This window comes from Coenobita brevimanus, chromosome 86, assembly GCF_032717465.1.
Source record: "Coenobita brevimanus isolate Jiangsu-jjx chromosome 86, ASM3271746v2, whole genome shotgun sequence".
NCBI lineage: Eukaryota > Metazoa > Arthropoda > Malacostraca > Decapoda > Coenobitidae > Coenobita > Coenobita brevimanus.
The window spans coordinates 22253969-22276400 of NC_137039.1; the positions used below are offsets into that span (position 1 = coordinate 22253969).

General features: G+C 42.3%; 1 protein-coding gene across 1 annotated transcript in view; it reads left to right on the forward strand.

Annotated features, from left to right (window-relative positions):
* The window catches only part of Ube4A (Ubiquitination factor E4A), a 200247-nt gene that overhangs the window by 42851 nt on the left and 134964 nt on the right, over positions 1-22432 (forward strand). Inside the window, exons 5-6 of the mRNA XM_080280834.1 lie at positions 1245-1456; positions 15849-16058. Coding sequence (XP_080136960.1) covers positions 1245-1456; positions 15849-16058 — 422 coding nt within the window. The remainder of the gene's footprint in view (positions 1-1244; positions 1457-15848; positions 16059-22432) is intronic.

Consider the following 22432-nt stretch of genomic DNA (forward strand, 5'->3'; position numbering starts at 1 on the left):
AGGAACAATAATTTACTTCAAAATTAATGGGGAACTGAGAGTTTGGGAGGGTGTTCTTAAACCCCAATCTCCACCTTGGTATTGCCGCTGTGTAAGTACAGTAACCCCTCCAATATCCGGATCAATAGAGCCATAGGCAGGTCCGGATAGTGGTCCTGTCCGGATATTGGGCCCCATTTTATGGACTTGTACTTATGGACCCTAACTCTGAAAAACACCTATACAACTCCCCCTGGACATGCATTGCACCTATTTAAGACCCAAATCACACCAATAAGGGACATAAAAGACTGAAATAAATGCAAAAGAACCATAAAATGAGGTTTTAGAGGTGAGTTTATACAATATTAAACATTCTGGGTACTTACAAGTCCCTTGCTCTTGGACTGGTTTGAACCGCCAGTTTGCAGTCCACAGTTAATCCTCTGCACTCTAAATTCTAATTTCTTAACACTGCACAACACTGTAAATTCCTGTGTGTTCTAGTGGCAAGGTATTGCAGTTTATTCACTGTTTATTCACAAAAAACAAGCACCTGTGGCTTGCACTGTTATGAGTATCTGCTCTCCATCGGAGTTAAGCTGTGACTGTTGATGTTGGTGGGGTAACAGAGTTGCCAGATCGCAACAGCCACATTACCAATCTCCTCAACTTTCATTGTCAAATATAACTTTTCATTACCAAATTCGTAAAGCTAGCATATATTCTTCACTAATTATATATACAAGTGGAAATACATGTAATCACTCTCCTTATAACTAACACCATGTTGATTATTTTCACACTATGTAGGGTAGCAGATTAATCAGAGAGAGCAAACAATCCACCATCTCCATCCTGTGTATCCTCATACATGTGAAAAATCCATTTGGTAATGCATTATTCTAATTCATTACCAAACGAATTTTTCATTACCAAAAAGGCCCACACTTGGTAATGAAAAATACCAAATGGCAACCTGACAGGGGAGGGGGGAGGGGGAGGAAGGAAGGGGTGAAGGGACCATGGTGTAACAGCTGTTTGGCGCCAGGCGGGAATTTCAAATTATGGGAGGGAAAAAAGTCAGATTTTTTTCGAATTTTTTGTGGTTTTTGGCCCATTTTGGGAATATTGGATCCCAGGACGATTATGTCCGGTTAGTGGGGATGTTCGGATATTGGGCGTTCGGATATTAGAGGGATTACTGTATAGAGATTTCTGGTCTTTGATGTTTGATTGTCTTATTCTTCTGTTCCCAACACCAGATCCACGTTCAGGACGAGCCTACCAAGACACACCTCTTGGTGCATTGCTGTCCATCTCATGTCTGGCCAAGAAGCCTGGCCAGCCTCCACAGTTCTTTCAGCAACCCTCAGCCCAACCTGCACATGTACACAAGGACACAGAACAGGGGATCTGGCGTGCACAGGAGAACCTCAATGCCCGCACACACAAGATATTCTATACATTGCTCAAGGTGAGATGATCTTGAAGTGGTTCAGAGAGAGAGAGAGAGACTTCACTGGTAAATTGTGGACCCTGTTCACCAGTGAGAAAGGCATTGTTCCTTTAGATTGTAAACTGTGTTGCAAGCAGAGGGTCAAGTGTTAGCCACACATGCATGCATGCTATTGAAGCAGTTTTCCCGATAAGATACTGAAGAAAAGTCAAAGATGCATTCCAGACTCAAACCCAAACTCCCATAACCTTACTCATTCAGGAGAGACTAACGCAGAAACACCATAGGTAATGTTATTATCCTCCTAAACAATCATCATCATCATCGTCATCATCCAGACCTCCATTCCCACCCTAGAGCAGGGTAAGGAGTAGCAATGTCCAGACAGCCCAAATATGCCCAGTCCAATGGGCCACGCTTCCATTCACTCATCATTCAAGCCCCCGGAATCGTGGCTGTATCGGATACGCCAAGAACATTCACCACATTTTGTAGCTTCACATAAACGTATCCGATAAAGTCAAACAATACTATTGCTACAAAATGGCACGTCAAACATCACATGCACGAGGGTGGGGTGGTGGGACGTGCTGTGTTCAACACCGTTTCAGGGCAACTAAGCAGCCAGGCAGATTGCTGGCAGTGCACCAAGTGGAAATGGAGGTGGGGGAGGGCAGGGGAATGGGGAGACAAGCAGGGATGGGGGAGGACAGGGAATGGGAAGAGAAGCAAGGATGGGGGAGGACAGGGGAATGGGGAGACAAGCAGGGTTGGGGGAGGGAGACAAGTGGGGGTGGGGGAGGGTGGGGGAACAGGGAAGGAGGTAAGAAAGCCAAACAGCCCTACTACGCTCCACCCTGCTAGTCTCACTCACTCACCACTTTCACTGACTCACCACTCGCTCACCACTCACTCATTCTCCACACACTCACTCACTCACTCACTCACTCACTCACCACTCACACACTCACTCACCACTCACTCACTCACCATTATCAGTTACTCACGCATGCACGCACGCACGCACAAATACCAGTGTCATGGACCTGGTTAAAACATTAATTATGAGGATTAGTGAACTTGAAAAGAAAGTAGATAATCTAGTGATAAAGGATGTGTCTGAAAATACGAATACTACCATACAGAGTCTGATCCAATCCAATGAAACAGCGAATGAAGAGATTAGGAATTTGAAGCGGGAAAATGTTGAATTGAGGAGGAAACTAGAAGAGAGTACTAATAAAACGGAGAAGGTGGGTAATGTATTAGAAGAGCCTAAGGCAAAGTGGGCACATGTAGAAGAAGAACAGAAAGAAGTGGTCAGCTTAAGAGAGATCATCCAAGAAGAAAGGGAAATGAACAAGAAGAAAATGGAAGAAAATGTAGTGAAAATACTGAAGAAAAAAGAGAAAATAATGAGAGAAACTGTAGAAAGGAACAGATGTGTAGTAATATTTGGAAACAGGGAAGCGGAAGAAAAGGTTAGGTTCGTAAGACTCGAGAGAGACATGAACCTGGTGAGAGGAATACTAGGCAAGGTTGACCCCAAAGGAGACAAGTGGGTAAAAGAAATTGAGGAAGTAAGGAGGATAGGGCCTTATAAGAAAGGGGAAACAAGACCAGTGAGAGTCAAGTTTACATCAGAAAGTGTAATAAATGAGATACTTAAAGTGACTTGGAAATTAAGCAAAGAGGCGGGGATGGAAAATATTATAATAAGAAAAGATCTGAATAAAGAAGAAAGAGAAGTTTTAAAATCATTAAAGGAAGAAGTAAAGGGAAAAAATGATAAGAGGACAGAGGAAGAATGTAATACTTTTTTTTGGAGAGTATTGGATATGAAAGTAAGGAAGTGGTATTTAAGGAAATACAGTAGAAGTGAAGGAAACTAAGGGGGATGGCTGTGAAAGATCAGAAGTTGAGGAAGTGGTACGGATAGAGAGTAGGAGAGAAGAGGATATTAAAAACATCAAAAATAATTTGAAGGTGATATATACTAATGTTGATGGTTTCATATTGACAAAGATCGAAATTAACGATTTCTTGAGAGAACATGAACCTGATGTCATGTGCTTTGTAGAGACCAAATTAAGAGAAGATATTGATGTTCATTTGGGAGATGGTAAGTACAAACTGTGGAGAAAAGACAGGAAAGAAAAAAAAGGAGGGGGAGTGATGATAGCAGTGAAGAACAACATAAATGTAGATACTGTGGAAATGGGAGAAGGCTGGGCTGAAGTGATATATATGAAATTAGAAACTGGAGTGGTTGGTCAGTGGGGTGTACCAGCTGAAGTAGATGGGAATGGTAGTGCTTTGGTGGACATCTGTGCTGGTAAGGGGTTGGCAATAGCTAACACCTACTTTCGTCATTAGATGATCCACCAGTATACATAGAGAGTAATGAGGAGGATGGATGGTGAACTTATTGAACGAAAGGCAATGATAGACTACGTGTGTGTGGATGAGCGAATGAGAAGACAAGTGTTGGATGCAAGGGTGTGGAGAGGGTGGGGGAATGGAGTCTCGGACCATCACTTAGTGATGGCCAAGGTAGAGCTGCAAAGAAAGTGGTTGAGGAGGCGAAGGGGAAGACAGGAGGAAGCAGCTCCTGTGAGAAGAGTGGAGAAATTGCAAGATAGTGAGAAAAGGACAGAGTATAAGAGCATAGTGGAAGAAAGATTGGGAAGGTATGAGCTAGAGCAGATGGAAGGGGTGGAAGACATGTAAAATATTCACGGAAGAGATAAGCGCAGCGTGTGAGGCGGTTTGTGGAGTGAGGAGGAGATGCAAGGGTGTGCAAGGGACAGCATGGTGGAATGATGAGGTGAAACGAGCTGTGGAACAAAAGAAGAAGGCATATGGTGAATGGTTGGCGAGTAGAGGTAGGAGAGAAGATGAGAGAGAGAAGAGAGAGGTATATGTGAGCAGGAGAAGGGAGGTTAAGAGACTGGTGAAGGAGAGTAAGAAGAAAGTGGATGAAGAGTTTGGGAGGAATCTGAGTATGAAATGGAGGGAGAGTAAGAAATTGTTTTGGAAGGAGGTAAAGAAAATAAGGCAGTGTGAAAGGGGAAATAGTAGGGGAGTGAAAGATAGGAATAATAGATTGTTGGTGGAGAAGAGAGAGAAATTGAGGAGATGGAAGGAGCACTTTGAGGATTTGTTGAATGTAGAGAGTGAGAGCAGTGTGAGTATAAGTGGTTGGAGAATGGCTGGGAGAAGAAGAGTTGAGAGGAGGAAGAGATCAGTAGGTCGGAAGTAGTGGAAGCGATGAAGAAGATTAAGCTGGGAAAGGCCCCAGGAATTGATGGAGTGTGTGGGTGAAATGCTTAGGTATGGGGGTGAGATTGTTGTGGAGTGGATATGGAAGTTGTGTAGATTGGCTTGGGAAGAGGGAAGGGTTCCAGAGGACTGGAAATCAGGTATAATTGTTCCTCTGTACAAAGGAAAAGGGGAGAGAGAAGTATGTGGTAACCATAGGGGTATTTGCCTTCTTAGTGTGACTGGTAAAATACATGGTAGAATACTCATTGATAGGGTTAGGCATATGACAGAGGAGCTAGTTGGAGAAGAACAAGGGGGATTTAGGAAGGGAAAAGGGTGTGTAGATCAGATATTTGTTCTAAGATGTTTAGTGGAGAAGTATCTAGAGAAGGGAAGGAAAGTGTATGCTGCCTTCATGGACTTGGAGAAAGCTTTTGACAGAATAGATAGGCAAGGTATGTGGAAGGTATTAAGAATATATGGAGTGGAGGGGAAATTGTTAAGTGCTGTGAAGAGTATGTACGAGGGAGCTAGGGCTACGGTGCGAGTGGATGGTGAGCTGAGTGAGTTCTTTGATCTCAATGTGGGACTGAAACAGGGGTGTGTAATGTCTCCATGGCTGTTTAGTATATACATGGATGGGGTTGTAAAGGAGGTACAAGGTAGGGCAGTGGATGTGGGGGTGGCCCTAATGAATGAGGGTGAGATTTGGAAGCTTCCGGTGTTGCTGTTTGCTGATGATACAGTATTGTTGAGTGAAGATGAATGGGAGTTGCAAGGTTTGGTGAATGAATTTGGGACAGTGTGTAGGAGGAGGAATCTGAAAGTTAATGTAAACAAAAGTAAAGTTATGGTGTTTGAGAGGAATGAAGTCACAGAGTGTGCAGTGAGGTTGGATGGTGAGGATATGGAGAATGTGAGTGCATTCAAGTACTTGGGTAGTGTGATGAGTAAGGGTGGAACTTTGGGGGATGAAGTACGTGAAAGGGTACAGCAGGGAAGAAAGGTTGTTGGTACACTGAAAGCAGTGATGAGAAATAGGGAGGTGAGTATGGAAGTTAAGAAGTCACTGCATGATAGTATTGTGATCCCTACCCTGACGTATGGAAGCGAGGCGTGGACCTTGCAAGAGGGGAACAAGTCAAGAGTGAGAGCAGTGGAAATGAGTTACTTGAGAGGAGCATGTGGAGTGACGTGGAGGGACAGGTTGACGAATGAAGAAGTGAAGGAACGTTGTGGGGTAGATGTGGATGTGGTTGAAAAGATTACGAGAAATACACTGAGGTGGTTTGGACATTGTGGAGAGAATGGAGAATGAAAGACTGACTAAGAGGGTGTATGTAGGTGAGGTGGAGGGAGGGAGAGGGAGGGGTAGACCGAGGATGAGGTGGAGGGATGGAGTTGAGAGGTATATGAGGGAGGGGGGGGTGAGTTGGGGGGAGGGGAGTCAAATGGTGGGTGACAGAGTGACTTGGAGGCGTTTTGTCTGCGGCCACCCTTTGCGGGATTAGGGCGTCGGGCTATAGATAGATAGATAGAAACTGGAGAGAATGTTAAGAGAGATATGGCGGTAGTGTATGTTCCTCCAAAGACGAGAGCATGGAAGGATGACGAATATCATGAGATGTTGTCAGATATGGCTAGCTATTTGCAAAAAATAATTCAGAAAAGCAATAATATAATTTTAGTGGGTGACTTTAACTGTAAAGAGGTGAACTGGGAGGAATGGTACTCGGGAGGCGGCGAGGATTCATGGGGCACTATGTTATTAAATATAATAATGAATAATGTGATGACGCAATGTGTCAAAGAAGAGACACGGTTTCGAGGTGAGGACACACCAGCAAGGTTAGATTTACTGTTCACCAAAGAACCCGATGTAATAGAATCATTGAAATATCTCTGTCCTTTAGGAAAAAGTGATCATGTGGTCATTGAGTTCCAGATGTTAATAGGGAACGTCGAGCCAAGAGACGAGCTTCATAGACAGGGAAGATACAACTTTGGGAAAGCAAATTTTACAGGATTGAGAAACTTTGTTGAAAATGCGGATTGGAGAAAATTCAGAAAAACAAGAGAGATACAGAAGAAGTGGGATATCTTTCTAGACCTCTGTAATTTGGGAGTGGAAAAATTTGTACCAAGAGTAAGAGGGAAAGAAAACAGGAAAAAGGAGTGGTTTAATAGAAGGTGTATGATAGCAAAAAAAGAGAGAGATAAGGCGTGGAACAATTGGAGAAAGAGAGGTAACAACAGAACAAAGGAAGAATATAAAAGAACAAGAAATGAATACACAAGAATACGTAGAGAAGAAGAAAGGAATTTTGAAAAAGGTATAATAGACAAATGCAAGGATGAACCCAAACTGTTTTATAGATTTGTTAATGGCAAACAAACAAAAGGAAGGAATCACCAGACTGAAAGTAGAAGGAGAGGTCTTTAAGGATGCGGCAATGCAAGCAGAAATAATGAACAAACGTTTCCAGTCAGTTTTTACTAAAGAAAAGGAGCTTGTGGAAGGGGAGGGAGTGATTAGAAATGTTCCGGTGATAAAAGATATAAAAGTGGATGTACAGGAAGTGTATAAATTACTGGAAACTCAAGATGTAAGGAAAGCCCCAGGACCTGATGGAATTTCTAATTGGGTACTGAAGGAATGCAGAGAACAACTGGCGGATAAAATTCACAGTTTAATCGTATGCTCACTGGAAGAGGGGAAAGTGCCACAAGAATGGAAGAGGGCAAATGTGGTACCAATTTACAAGGGAGGAAACAGGGAAGAACCCCTGAATTATAGACCAGTGTCTCTAACCAGCATGGTCGCAAAATTGTGTGAAAGAATCCTGAAAGACAGATGGATAAAATATCTGGAAGAGATGAATATATTGGCTGAATGTCAGTTTGGATTCAGAAGTGGAAGGTCATGTGTTTCTAACTTGTTGAGCTTTTACTCAAGAGCGATTGACGTGGTACAGGAGAGAGATGGTTGGGTGGATTGTGTGTACTTAGACTTAGAGAAGGCCTTTGACAAGGTACCTCATAAAAGACTAATGTGGAATCTAGAATATATAGGAGGACTGAAGGGGAAACTTCTGGAATGGATGAGAGACTTTTTGAGAGACAGACAAATGAGGACAGTAATAAAGGATAGGATGTCTGGATGGAGGGAAGTAACAAGTGGAGTCCCTCAAGGCTCGGTGTTGGCGCCAGTAATGTTCCTGATTTACGTAAATGATATGGTAGATGGAGTGAACAGTTATGCAAGTCTGTTTGCTGATGATGTAAAGATCTTGAGGAAGGTAGAGGTTGAGGAGGATTGTAAAATACTGCAGGAGGATTTGGATAGGATACACAATTGGAGCCGGACGTGGGAAATGAAATTTAATGTAAAGAAATGTAAAATATTGGAAATGGGTAAAAGTACCAGGAGGCCATCACTGAATTATTTATTGGGTAATGAATTAATCACAAAAAGGAGAGAAGAGAAAGATTTGGGAGTGCTGGTCCAAGATAGTTTGTCACCAGAAAAGCACATTAACAAGATAGTTGGAGAGACTTATAAACTCTTGACTAACATAAGAGTAGCATTTCATTATATGGATGAGGAGATGATGAAAAAATTGATAGTGGCAATGATCCGCCCCAGGTTAGAATATGCAGCGGTAGTGTGGTCCCCACACAAAAAGAAAGATATAAACAAGATTGAGAGAATACAAAGAACAGCAACCAAGATGGTCCCCAGTCTGACAGACCTGTCATACAGAGAGAGGCTGGAAAAACTGGATTTGCCTTCCTTAGAGGAAAGGAGAAAGAGGGGAGACATGATTGCAGTGTTCAGGACCATGGTGGGAGTAGATAAAATTGACAAAGAAGATCTGTTTGTATGGGATAAGAGAGCAACAAGAGGACACGGAATGAAATTGAAAAAGTCAAGCTGCTTGAAGGATATCAAGAAATATAGCTTTCCTTACAGAAGTATAGACTTATGGAATAGCCTGGACAAAGAGATTGTCCAGTCTAAAAACGTAAATGAGTTTAAAGCCAAATTTGACTTATTGAGAAACAGCGATGGAAACCCACGAGCACAGTACATTCCGTGTATATCACAATTAGGTATATTAGGTAAATACTTAAATATTTGGAACGACTTAGACAAAGAGGTGGTGGATGAGAAAAACATTCATGTGTGTAAAGGTAGACTTGATAAATGTGGATATGGAGACAGGACAACACGAGCATTGCTCAATTCCTGTATACTACAAATAGGTAAATACAAATAGGTAAATAGGTAAATACACACACACACACACACACACACACACACACACACACACACATATGGGAGACGAGCTAGGGTGGGGGAGGGAGGGGGGGATGGAGGGAGACAGCCAGGGGTGGGGGTGTAGATGAAAAACAGCATTGTTTATCCTCTTCAGTCTGCTAAAGTAAACTCCTTCCATACTGCATCTGTAATATTGGTGGAATTTCACCCATAGTATCAGATGGGTGCATTTATAATGCCATTTTTCTGTTGTGGCATTAGTACACTGATCCAATAATTAATGCACCCTGGAAGGAAATAAATTGCAGCCTCATAAGCAGTAGGGTTGCATCAAGTAAGTACCCATTTTATAATGAGTTATCACATAATGAGGTCATTATAACATGGGTTCAGTGTGGTTAGGGAGGGTGATCTCGACTGTGAAGCCTAAAATAGCCTAAAAAGCCGCTGCCACACACCTGAAGTTTGTCCTGTGGTGATGCAGTACAAATCATCACCAAGGGTCCTTCCCCCCCCCCTCCTCGAGGTCAGGGGACAGTTGGAAAGCCTGGATGATTTCTTCACACAAAATATCACACGCTGTACTATTTGTCAAGCACTTGCACTCTTATTTTGTGATAGTAGTGGTGTTTCAGTGGCCTTGCACAAAATAAAACAAAGGGCAACGATCACAGCCATTGTAAACACTGGGCAGGCATCTTGGCTTAGTCAGCTGATTAGAGGCCCGGAAAGGGGATGATGGTTACATAAGGTTGACATGAATTCCAAGTCATAAGTTTCAATATTTCAAACACAGAAAACTATCATTTCACCAAATATTGCTCACTGCACTACTTGTTAAGCAGTTACACTGTTGCTTGGTGATAACAGTGGTATTTCAGTGGCCTTTTGTACACAAAATAGAATGAAAGGCAATGATCACAGCCAGTGTAAACACTGGGTGGCCATTTCGGCTGTGTGCATCACCACGTCCGCAAGAGATTCTTGGAGGTGTCTGTAGAAAATATCGTTGTAACGAAACCACGATTAATTTTTTAACATTGTATCGAGACTATAACTTTTTAATTATCATTGTAACGATTTATTACAACAAGGCATCATATAACGAGGCTGCATGATATGAGTTGAAAAAACAAACAGTAAGGAATGTCTTCTATAGCAAGATGAGCAGAGTGGTGGCAGAACAGGGAACTGTAAGCTGTAGACAGGTGTTGATAAGCAGTACAAAGCTCTCAAGAACAGTCTTTTGAGAACTACTTATTCAATGTCAGGATGGACAAGGGACCCACCAAGATATACGATAACATGTTATTGGGACAAGGGTGTAGAAACTGTAGTTTAGGAGGGAAAAAAGGCATTTTGGGGAATGAAAAAGGTGTGGTAACAGACAGGAATACTTAACTGCCATGTGTGGGGCCAGAAATTAGGTATATAGGGCAAAATCTAAGTCTCAGAGACTTCTACTGGATAGCTTTAATAGTGCTGAAAGGAATAATGTGGTATATAAGGAGGCAAAACAGATGAAGAGAGAAAATAGGAATATCATAGGTGAGCAGTGTGTGAAGAATAATAAAGGAAAGGTAGTGATGGACAGAAGAAATAGTAAAGATTCTTGGAGATATCTTTATAACCAGTTGCTGAATTAAGAGTTTGACTGGAGGAGGGAAGGTTTGGAGTCATTGAATTCAGTGTTTGACCATGGCCTTTGATTGATGCTGCTGTTGTGAGCAGGGCAATCAACAGGATGCAGTTAGAGAAGGCAGCTAATGTGTCTGAGTTGATTGCTGTAATATTAAAGGCCTCAGGAGATACAGGAGTGGATTTATTTAGTGATTTGATAAATTTGATGATATATGAGTGTGTTGTTCCAGGTGACTGGTTGAAAAGCATGACTTAGGGAAGGTAACAAATGTGTCTATGTTGATTGGTGAAATGTTGAAGGCTTCAGGAAATACAGGAGTGGATTTTGTCAGTCTGTTTATCTATCTATCTATCTATCGATTGCCAGATGCCTTAATCCCGTAAGGGGTGACCTCAGACAAATCCCCTCCATGTTGCCCTGTCTCCTGCCATTTCACCCTCCTGCCACCAGCTCACACCTCCATCTCTCATATACCTCTCCACTTCATCCCTCCATCTCATCCTTGGCCTCACCCTCCCTCTCCCCCCCTTTACCTCACTTATATACACTGTTCTCGTTAGTCTTTCGCTCTCTATCCTCTCCACATGACCAAACCTCCTCAGAGTATTTCTCCTAACAGTTTCCATCACATCCACATCCACACACAATGCTTCTTCCCTTCCTCACCTGTCAGTCTGTCTCTCCATGTAACTCCATATGCTCCTCTCAGATAACTCGTTTCCACTGCTCTCACTCTTGACTTGTGTCCTTCCAGCAAGGTCCAAGCTTCACTTCCATGCCTTAGAGTTGGTATCACAATACACCTCTCCCCCTCTATTCAACAGGGATGTGTTCCATAAAAAGTGGTTGAATAATGAATTGGTCGAATAATCTATTTTTTCCATAAGATTATTAAGAAATAGGGGGGGTTAGGTTCCTGACCATGTTCGTCATTCAAAAAATATTCATTAAAGATGGAAAAAAAAAAAGTATTTATCACTTTACACCTTATATTCATTAAACAGAAGGAATGTTTTTAATGTTTCATTTCTAACACATTAATGAGGAAAAGGCACAGTACAGTAGTGGTCATAATCACCTAGCATCCGGTACCCCTTGCCTCAGGCTGGCTCCTTTGTGCATATCAGGTCACAGTAGAGTAAGGAGCCAGAGACAGAAAGGAAAGTGGGTGAGGGGACGAGCGATGGTGCGGGGATGGGGTGAGGGAGAGGAGGGAGGGAAGGTAGGGAAGGGAGAATGAAATGCAAAGTAGTGGTCACATTATTTGTCTGTTTTCTTTCATTCAGGGCATGATATAAAGGAGTTAATATTCAGTAGATAATGCTGCATTACACCTTGTATATCGGCGTCAGATAATAAACTTCAGAGAGGTGATGTCAAGGGCTGGCTTGTGCGAGAAATATGCTAATGTGACAAACATCAAACATTAGTGCAGAGCCAGAAGATTCCAGCACAACACACTAGTGCCTTGTCCACTAGTTTGTAACTAGCTGTTTTTTGTTGGAGGAAAATATCATTCTGAGGTGATGAGAGGGTGTTGGTGTTGTTGGATGGCCATTCAGACCTATACCAGCATGTTCTCCAAGCAACAGAAAATGAGAGATGTCGTTATTATATCCACCCATGTGCACAGACATCAGATTTATTTACCATATCTGCTCAGTTTTTTAAAATAGCCTTTTCAAACAGATATACCATAAAACAGTTGATTTGATTGTGACTGTATAGAGGGAGTGTATGCTGGGAGGATGATCATATTTCCTGGGGACACAGCCATGTCAAAGGTTGCATATGATATTTAGTTCCAAAATTAATTACGTGTAAGGGTAGAGCACGTTTCTTACACAAACATAACTGAAGTAAAGGCCATCCAGATTCCATTCTGCATCTGATGTCAAAATACATGGATAAGCCTAAACACAAGTATCTGGCACCGCACTAATGTTTGATCTGTCACGTCAGTATATTTCTCAAGCCATCCCTTGGTATCACCACTCTATAGCTTGTTATCTGACACCACTATTCAAAGTGTAATGCAGAATTACCTACCGAATATTACTGTAACTCTTTTATATTATGCCCTGAATGAAAGAAAATAGACAAATAATGTGACGACCATTTCACATTTCACTCAACATCCACTACTTTCCCTCCCTCACCTCATCCCCGCACCATCGCTCATCCGCCTCCCACCTTCTTTTCTCTTTCTGGTCCCTCTCTCTTAACGTAAACACTCACACGGGTTGGTGAGCACATGACTGCACTTGACAGGGGTAGTAGTAGGGTTCTTGGGTGGAGCCATGGTGGCGCTGTAGCATTCCACGTGGTCAAATAGAAATGAAGATGGATGAATGGGCAACCATTCAGCAGAGCAGGTGCTGGAGATTAACGCAGCCCAGCCGGTCTGTCTGGTGGCGCATGGTTTGAGTTGTCGAAATGGCAGTGATAACCATGTCGGACAACGAAGAAGGATATAGATTTATAGATGTCAAAACAACGAATTGTTGAGTAATGATCAGTCGAAAAACAAGGGCTTGGTGTACCGCCATGTAGTGACCTTTTTACTTCCACATTCACATCCCCGTTTCTCATCACTTCTTTCAAAGAACCAGCAACCATTCTTCTTTGTTGTACCCTTTCAAGCGCTTCACCCTCCAAATTTCCATCCTTACTCATCACACTACCCAAGTACTTACTGGTAAATGCACTCACATTTTCCATTTCGTCATGATCCAGTCTCACTGGTCATCCAATGACATCATTTCTCTTGAAGACCATACCTTTACTCTTCCCTACATTCACGTTTAGATTCCACTTTACACTTGGAAACTCATTCACCAAGTGTTGCAGTTCCTCTTTATCTTCACTAAACAATACAGTTTCCAAACACTGCCCTCTCTCATTAGGGCCACTCCTGCATACACTGCCGTACTTTGTATCTGATTTATAACCCCGTCCATGTACAGATTGGACAACCATGGAGACATGACACATCCCTGTTTCAATCCAATATTCAAATAGAAAAATTCACATGGATCATTATCCACACACACACACACACACACACACACACACACACACACACACACACACACACACACACACACACACACACCGCTCGCTGGCACAGTGGTAACGTTCTCGCTTGCCATCTGGTAGACGGGAGTTCGTGCCTCGCTCAGCTTGCGAAAAGTTTCACTGATGAAGTGGGTGGTTACTGTTCCCCTTGAGCAAGGGGATGGGTGTGTGCATGTGTGAAGGTCACAATCTTGCCCTTAGATCGGACTATATGAGCTCTCAGTTCCTTTCCGGGAGGGTAAAAGCTGACGATCACAATCATCAAGTGATCCTGACCGACCCGGTGAATTACACACACACACACACACACACACTGCAGCCTTAGCCCCATCATACATACTCTTTATGGCATTCAACACCTTTCCATTTACTCCATACATTCTCAATAATTTCGACATTCCCTGCGTTCTTCAAATCCCTGAAGTCCACATACAACTTCTTTCCCTTCTCTAGTAACTTTTACACTAAAGACCTAAGAATGAATATCTGATTAACACAACCTCTTTCCTTCCTAAAATCTCCTTGTTCTTCTCCAACTAATTCCTCTGTTATTTCCCTAACTCTGTCAATAAGTATTCTACCATATATTTTTCCTGTTACACTAAAAAGACAAATGCCCCTGTGTTTACCTTGCACTTCTTTTTCCCCTTTTTCCTTGTACAGGGAAATAATTATATCTGCCTTCCAATCCTCAGGGACTCTACTTTCCTCCCATGCCACACTGCACTTTTTCCACATGCATTCTACAACTATCTCTTCTCTGTGCGTCAGCATTTCACCTCACACTCCATTAATGCCTGGACCTTTCCCCATTTTGACTTTCTTCATTACTTTTGCTGCATCCATCCAACTGATATTTTCCTCCCTTCTCGTCTTCCTCCTTCTTCCAGCCTTTTCCCAGCCATCTATATTCGTGTTACTTTCATTGTCTGTGTTTAAAGGTTCCTTAAAATTTCCCCTCCATCTGCTCCCTTTTTTCGCTCCTTCACTAGCAGTCTGCCATTTTTATCTTTCACTCCCCAACTACCTTCTTTAACACCATGTCTTACTCTCTTAACCCCCATCCAGAACAGTTTCTTACATTCCTTCTACATTACATTCTAATTCCTTTCAGACTCTACATTTAATTTCTTCTTACTCCATCTGACTAATCTTTTCACCTCTCTCCTAATCTTTTCACCTCTCTCCACTTCTCTACATATAACACTCTATTCCATCTCTTAATTTCCATGCCTCTGCTTTCCATCCACTTACTGTATACAGGTACTTTCTTCTTTTGTGCCACAACTTGTCACCCCTCTTCATTCCACCATGCTGTTCCTTGCACCCCATTTCATTTTCTCTTCACCCCAAACAATCACCTCATGTGTTGCACAGATTTCTTCTGTGAATACCTTGCACACACTTTCCACCTCCTCCATCTGCTCCAAATCATATTTACCCAATTGCATCTGCACTTCTTTTTTATATTCTACCTTTTTTTTCATCCTTCTACAACCTTTCTACCCTCTTTATATGGACTGCTTCCCTCCTTCTATTCATTCATTGCATTTGTAAATGTACCACATAGAGGTTAGGGCCTTTATTTTCTGGTGTGTAATGTTTCTCTCTGTTTCTGAAGAGAGAAAAATTATGAATTGAAGAAGAAACTGAAGGATGGTTAGGAAAAGCAAAGAGTGTGGCTACAGCAGTAGAAGAAAAAACAAGTGCAAGTGGAGTGGCAGATTGAGGAAAAGAAAGAATTAATAAGTTACAGACAAATTATAGAAGAGCAGTAGCAGGAAAATAAGAATAGGGTTGAAATGACTAAGAGTGGATTAGAAGATGGAGATTTTAAAATCGTACAGGAGAAAAAATAGTGCGAGACTCAGTGGAAAGAAGTAAATGTGTGATCATATCCAGTGACCCTGACAAAGAATTGAAAATGAAACAGATTAGAATGAAAGATGAAATGGAAAGAGTTAGGCAAGTGTTGAGTGGCATTAATAATGAGGGCAGAGATTGGGGGTTGAGAATTGAAAAGTTTAGGCCAGTTCTAGAAGGGGAAGACCAGATGAGTAAGAGTGCAACTGAAAGCCAAAAGTGGGAAATTGTTTTATGGTGATGAGGTTAATATTGCTTAACATTACTCCCTTGCTGTACAGGTGTCCTCTACGGCCAAGACAGCATTACTGGAATGGATTGAGAGGTGTCTGATGGCCAACAGTGGACGAGCAGGCCTGTGGCACATCCAAGGTGGCATAGCGGGAGAGCTAACTGGGCTGAGTTATGTGTCTGATGGCTTTATGGTCAACCTTGGTGCCATTATGCTGCTTCTGGCACAGCCATTCACCCAGGACCACAAGATACTTAAAGTACAGTATGCTGATTCTGTTTTAATATCTTCACAGTAATTACGTTTAACCATTTTGACCTAGGACAGTTTTATTCACTTTAGGAAGAATGTTTCTTAGTTAGGACTTGCATAACCATTAAAAAGCTTGTTTTGGTGATATTCATTTTACTGTGTAGATGTATTACTTGACCACACGTTGTCATATGTCATGTTGGAGATAAGCTTATAAAGCAAATTACTTGGTTAGTCCACAAAGTAAACTGTAAGTAAAATTCCAAAATGTAGTAGAAAATTAGCTACATTGTTTTAAGAGTTTCTTGGCTCTTCACTAGATGTAGACTGTCTGGAATATCAAAGCCTTGCTGTCTGGAGATAATAGGCCGCATTAAACAGATGTGGCATTTCAATATGAGTCTGTTTGGGTTCCTTGCTATTTGCCAACTTAAACATTTTTTAGCTACAGTACTCTGTGTCATTACCATGCAGAGTAACATAAACTGAAAGCAGGCACAATTGTTACTCTACCCTGGTGAGTCTGGATGAACAGACCCATTGAACACGAGCAAGCAGCCACCTTCCTGTGTCAGATATTGCCTTGCTAGGTTTAGAGCTGAGTTCTTCCACAGGACTTGGTACAGGGAAAATGGAGGAGGCATAGCCTCCAATAGTATGTTCTGTATAATAGATACTGTACATAAGAGTAGTACTTTCATCGTGGACTTTGACTACTTGGTAAATGTGGTTGAGTTCCCCAACCGGGAGTGCAGAGGATGGCCAGCTACTGGGCCTTTACCCTATGTCGTCCCATGGTAGTTCCTCTTGGGACTATGCTAACCATCCAACTGCTATCATTATGGCAAGCTAACAAATGCTACACCTTGCCTAGGGGTGACCAGTGACTGTGTAGACCAAGAGTGCCCGTCCATCTTCTCTGAGTTCGTCACATGCTTTGGCTGTGTCCCCCAAATCTAACACTGTAAACTGTAATAATGCTGGTTAGAGATTATATACAGTTCATGTAGACTTATATAGTAGATTTATATCCTTTGTAGACTATTGGTACTTGCCATTAATCTATATGGCTAATAGAAAATATTATTTGGTATTATTACTGCATTTTTATGCTTCAGTTGAATATATAATGAGTGACAAACCTAATGTTCCTGTAAACGAGAAAACCATTTACAGTGCTGGGTGGTAAGCATATACCCAAGTAACAGGGTGATGTGGAGCCTACTATGGTACCCATGTTGAGTGGATGGAGAGATGCAAATGTGACATTCATCCTGGAACCAAACCTCCATAAACTTCCCCATGCCGTGCTGTGGTGAGGCACTGTCTACCACAAGGGGAACATCAGTTTATTGCATGGAATGGTCCTGTAGAGGTAGTTTCTTGCCTGCGGTTGATGCAGCTGCTCAGCCAGACAGACCAGGGTTACTTAACAACAGCAGCAGCTTTGCAATTTGATGTCCACACCATAGTTTCAAGGCCAGTTTGTACAGAATTAACCAGTACAGTTATGAAATCAGCGGTACATAATTATGTACTGTATACGTATATTGCATTAAATTCTCCCTTCTCTTGTACCTTAGGCATTGTTAGCAGTCAGATATATATAACAACCTGTTCCTGATGCATTTGAGCTTTAGGGAGGAATTTTGTAGTGGAAATATTTCTACTACAACTCCCTTCAGTAGATTTAATTTTACCTGGGTTGGTCTTCTCTCACTTTCCACCCTCTCCTTCTGGAGGCACCTTTAAGGGGGAGGGAAGCTATTCTGTTACTTCAGGGCACAAGGCAGACATTAGAAGTTAGTGACTGGAGGAATCATTCCAGATTTAGAAAGCTGAGGAAAGGGTACATTACCACTTGCCTCCAGTTATAATGATTTACAAGGTACGATCACCTTACTATAGAATTGTCAGTGACTTCAGGGTTTGTTTATGCCTCTGCATCCCTAGGTTTCTTTTGTGATGCAACTAGCTGTGTCTCTGTTTACAGGTCTATGTATTGTTTTACTTTTTTCAAGCATATTTTGACCCAGCACCAGCATAGAACTGAATAGCATATTTGTGTGTGTGTCCTGGTCATTCTTTGCTAAATTGGCATTAGTCTCTTTATTCAGATCTTAAACATATTCCACTTGATACCTTCTTTCTCTTCTTTACAGGTTGTTTCATTTATCTCAGTTTACTTTTGTGAGGTATGGTACTAATTTACCATTCAAATTATGGTAGAAGACAATCTTAATTTTGCCATCATTGTGCCATCCTGTCTGATATCTGGCTCCATCATTTCTTGTGTAGAGTAAACCTTCAACAGTGGGTATGCTGTTGACACATTCATCATTTGCACTATTCACATTATACACAGTAATGCCAAGTGCTGCATATTCAGCATATACACAGAAAATTTTTGTGGTTTACACAACTACGCAGGCCACAATCAATATTCAGAATACCCACGTAGTGACGTAACAGCCACGGGACACTGACATCACGACCTTGGTGCATATACACACTGCTCTTGGCTTCCTTCTCTGTTCCTCATGTTTCCCATCCCTCCTTTTCCAAATGAATAATTACCCACCAATGAATTGTTAATAATAGCATAGGAGTAGTCATGTTGTGGCAATGCTAAAATATATATTTTATATACAGTACCCTCGGGACCAAGACGGTAATATTGTTGCCTGGAGGTCCCGTCTAGGATGAGAAATGTCTTGGACCAACACAAGACCTTCTGGAAAAAATGAATATTGTCACAAAATCTTTGAAAAGTGCCCCTAAAAACATCAACCTAGACCTGTTTTGGCACCAAAACACATTTCACCTTGAAAGTGTGTGTTTCTGAGCTTGCTATCTCCAGCTTAGTAGCCTGAGGTAGATGGCGGCGCTTCAGGGGGTTAGCAGACAGTTTCCTAGGTATGGTTATGTAAGGAAAGGCAATAACTTAGGAGCAAACGCTGTGTGCAACATGTGATAAATGTGTCCACGACGCTCTGGTGAGGGAGACAAAAGGAATCCCCACCTGCTCATCACGTGACCAGATGCCAATATTTTATTGGACAACATCGCATCCACATCACTCTCCTTGGCACGGGAACTGTGTTGGACTGGGTGAGAAAGTCATAGCTGTATTCTTCTCGGACTTGGGCTGTTATGAACTGTTGGTTCTGTATTGGACGTATACAACCGTATTACTGCAATACATTGAATTACTATTTATGGTCTCTGTCTTGGATGCAAAACGTCTTGGACAAACCCGTCTTGGATGCGAGGATACTGCATATAATCTGTCTATCTATCTATTGCCAGACGCCTCAATCCTGTACAGGGTGGCCACAAACAAATCGCCTCCACATCGCCCTGTCCCCCGCCAGTTCATTGACCTGCTCCCAACTCACACCCCCCTCTCTCATATACCTCTCCACTCCATCACTCCATCTCATCCTCGGCCTCCCCCTTCCTCTCCCCCCCTCCACCTCACTCACATACACCCTCCTCATCAGTCTCTCACCCTCCATCCTCTCCAAGTGGCCAAACCACTTCAGTGTGGTCCTCCTTTCACATCCACATCCACACCACAACGCTCCTTTATATTTCCTCATTTGTCATCCTGTCTCTGCATGTGACTCCACAGGTTCCTCTTAACCCGCCCCGTCCCGGAGACGTGAATTCACGTCCTCACATGATGTGCACTCATATCCCGGAGACGTAAATTAACGCGGCAACATTGCAAGGTCCCTAATTTGCACAATTTTCAATTTTCGTGAGTGATTTTTGGCACGTATACACGGGACACCTTCCTCTACAAGATGCCAGGCAGGGACAATGCCTTACCCAGCATGACCTCCTCCCCCCCCTGCATGCCCTTTTCTCAGCAATTCACCTGTTATCAGTGACCTGGCCAGTAAAGCCATGTCATGCCACGGTACGAAATTCAAGGCCAGAGTGATTCCCCAATCGATGACAATATGGAGGACAAACATTAGAGGATGAAACAGTCAGAAATGATGATCAGGTAATGTGGCAAAAAAGGTCAGGAATGGTGATGAGTTAGTGAGTGAAACAATGCTTATAATGCCTATATTACCGTTTGAAAACCAATATACTCTCGTACTACATATAAATTCGTACCAAATAAATAAATAAATACCGTTTATGAGTGGTGTGGAATAGTTATCCTCCCATAGAACTCATTTTCTTTGCAGCCAGCCTGATAGAAAACCCTGTAAGGTAAGGAAGTACTCCTACCTGGATCGAGTATTTTAAACCTCAGGTGAGCGATTTCTCTATGAATTTTTGATGTTTCTCACCAAAAGCGGATGTTTGAGCCAAAAAAAAAAAAAGGTCCAAAAATGTTGGGACTGGGGCATACCAGTGCCCAGAAAACGTCGGGATGGGGTGGGTTAAATAACCCATTTCCACTGCTCTCACTCTTGACTTGTGTCCTTCCAACAACGTCCAAGCTTCGCTTTCATACGTTAGAGTTGTTATCACAGTACTGTCATGTAGTAACTTTTTCACATTCATGCTCTCTTCCCTGTTTCTTATCACTGCTTGCAAGGAACCAATAACCTTTCTTCCTTGTTATACCCTATTAAGCACTTCACCCTCCAAACTTCCATCCTTACTCATCACGCTACCCAAGTACTTAAACGTACTCACATTTTCCAACCTCACCATCCAACCTCACTGTACATTCACTGACTTCACCTTTCTCAAAGACCACCACTTTACTCTTCCCTACATTCACCTTTAGATTCCGTTTCTTACACACACTCCCAAACTCATCCACCAAGCCATGCAGCTCCCCTTCGTCTTCACTCAACAACACAGTATCTTCTGCAGACAGGGAGTTTCCAAACACTACCCTCTCTCACCAGGGCCACTCCAACATCCACTACCCTACCTTGTACCTCTTTTATTACCCCATCCATGTACAGATTGAACAACCATGGAGACATGACACATCCCTGTTTCAACCCAACCTTCAAAGAGAAAAATTCACTCAGTTCACCATCCACATGCACTGCAGCCTTAGCACCATCATACATACTCTTCACAGCATTCAACAACTTCTCATCTGCTCCATATATTCTTAATACTTGCCACAATCCTTGTCTATCCACCCTGTCATATGCTTTCTCCAAATCCATGAAAGCCCCATACAACTCCTTTCCCTTCTCCAGAAACTTTTCCACTAAAGATCTAAGAATGAATGTCTGATCTACACAACCTCTTCCCTTCCTAAAACCTCCCTGTTCTTCTCCAACTAATTCCTCTGTTCTTTCCCTAACTCTGTCAATAAGTATCCTACCATACACTTTTCCTGTTACACTAAGAAGACAAATGTCCTTATGATTGCCACACACTTCTTTTTCCCCTTTTCCTTTGTACAGGGGAATAGTTATACCTGACTTACAATCCTCCAGGACTCTACCTTCCTCCCAGGCCAATCTGCACATCTTCCACATCCAATCTACTACTATCTCTCCCCCATGCTTCAGCATTTCACCACACTCCATCAATTTCTGGGGCTTTCCCCAATTTGACTTTCTTCATTGCTTCCACAACTTCTATCCTACTGATTTCTTCCTGTCTTCTCACCTCCCTCCTTCTCCCAGCCATTCCCCAGCCACTTATACTCGCATCCCTTCCATCCTCTGTGTTCAACAATTCCTTAAAGTGTTCTCTCCATCTGCTCACTTTTTCTCCTTTTTCCGCTAGTAATCTACCATTTTTATCTTTCACTCCCCTGCTAACTTCACTGCCACCCTGTCTTACTCTCTTCACCTCTTTCCAGAACATTTTCTTACAGTCCCTCCACTTTACACTCAAATTCCTCCCAAATTCCTTATCCACTCTCTTCTTTCTCTTACTAATCTTTTCACCTCTCTCTTCCTTTTTGCATATAACTCTCACTTCCGCCTGTCAACTTCCGTGCCCCTATTTCTCATCCATTCATTGTATGCTTTCTTCTTTTATGCGACAGCCTGTCTCACCTCTTCAGTCCACCACGCTGTTCCTTGCATCCCCCTCCATCTTCTCTTCATCCCACACACCACATCACATGCTGCACATTTCTTTTGTGAATATCCTGCACACACCTTCCACGTCCCCCATCTGCTCCAATTCATATTTACCCAATCATTCCTCCACTTCTCTCTTATATTCTGCCTTTTTCTCATCCTCTTGTAACCTTTCCACTCTCCTTGCAACTACTATTTCTTCCTGTCCTTCCTTTCTTCTATTTCTCCATCTTACTTGGATCTTGATTCTGGCCATCACTAAGTAGTGGTCAGAAAGTCCACTCCCCCAACCTCTATAAGCTCTTGCATCCATTAAACATTTTTGCATCCTTTCATCCACACACACATAATCAAT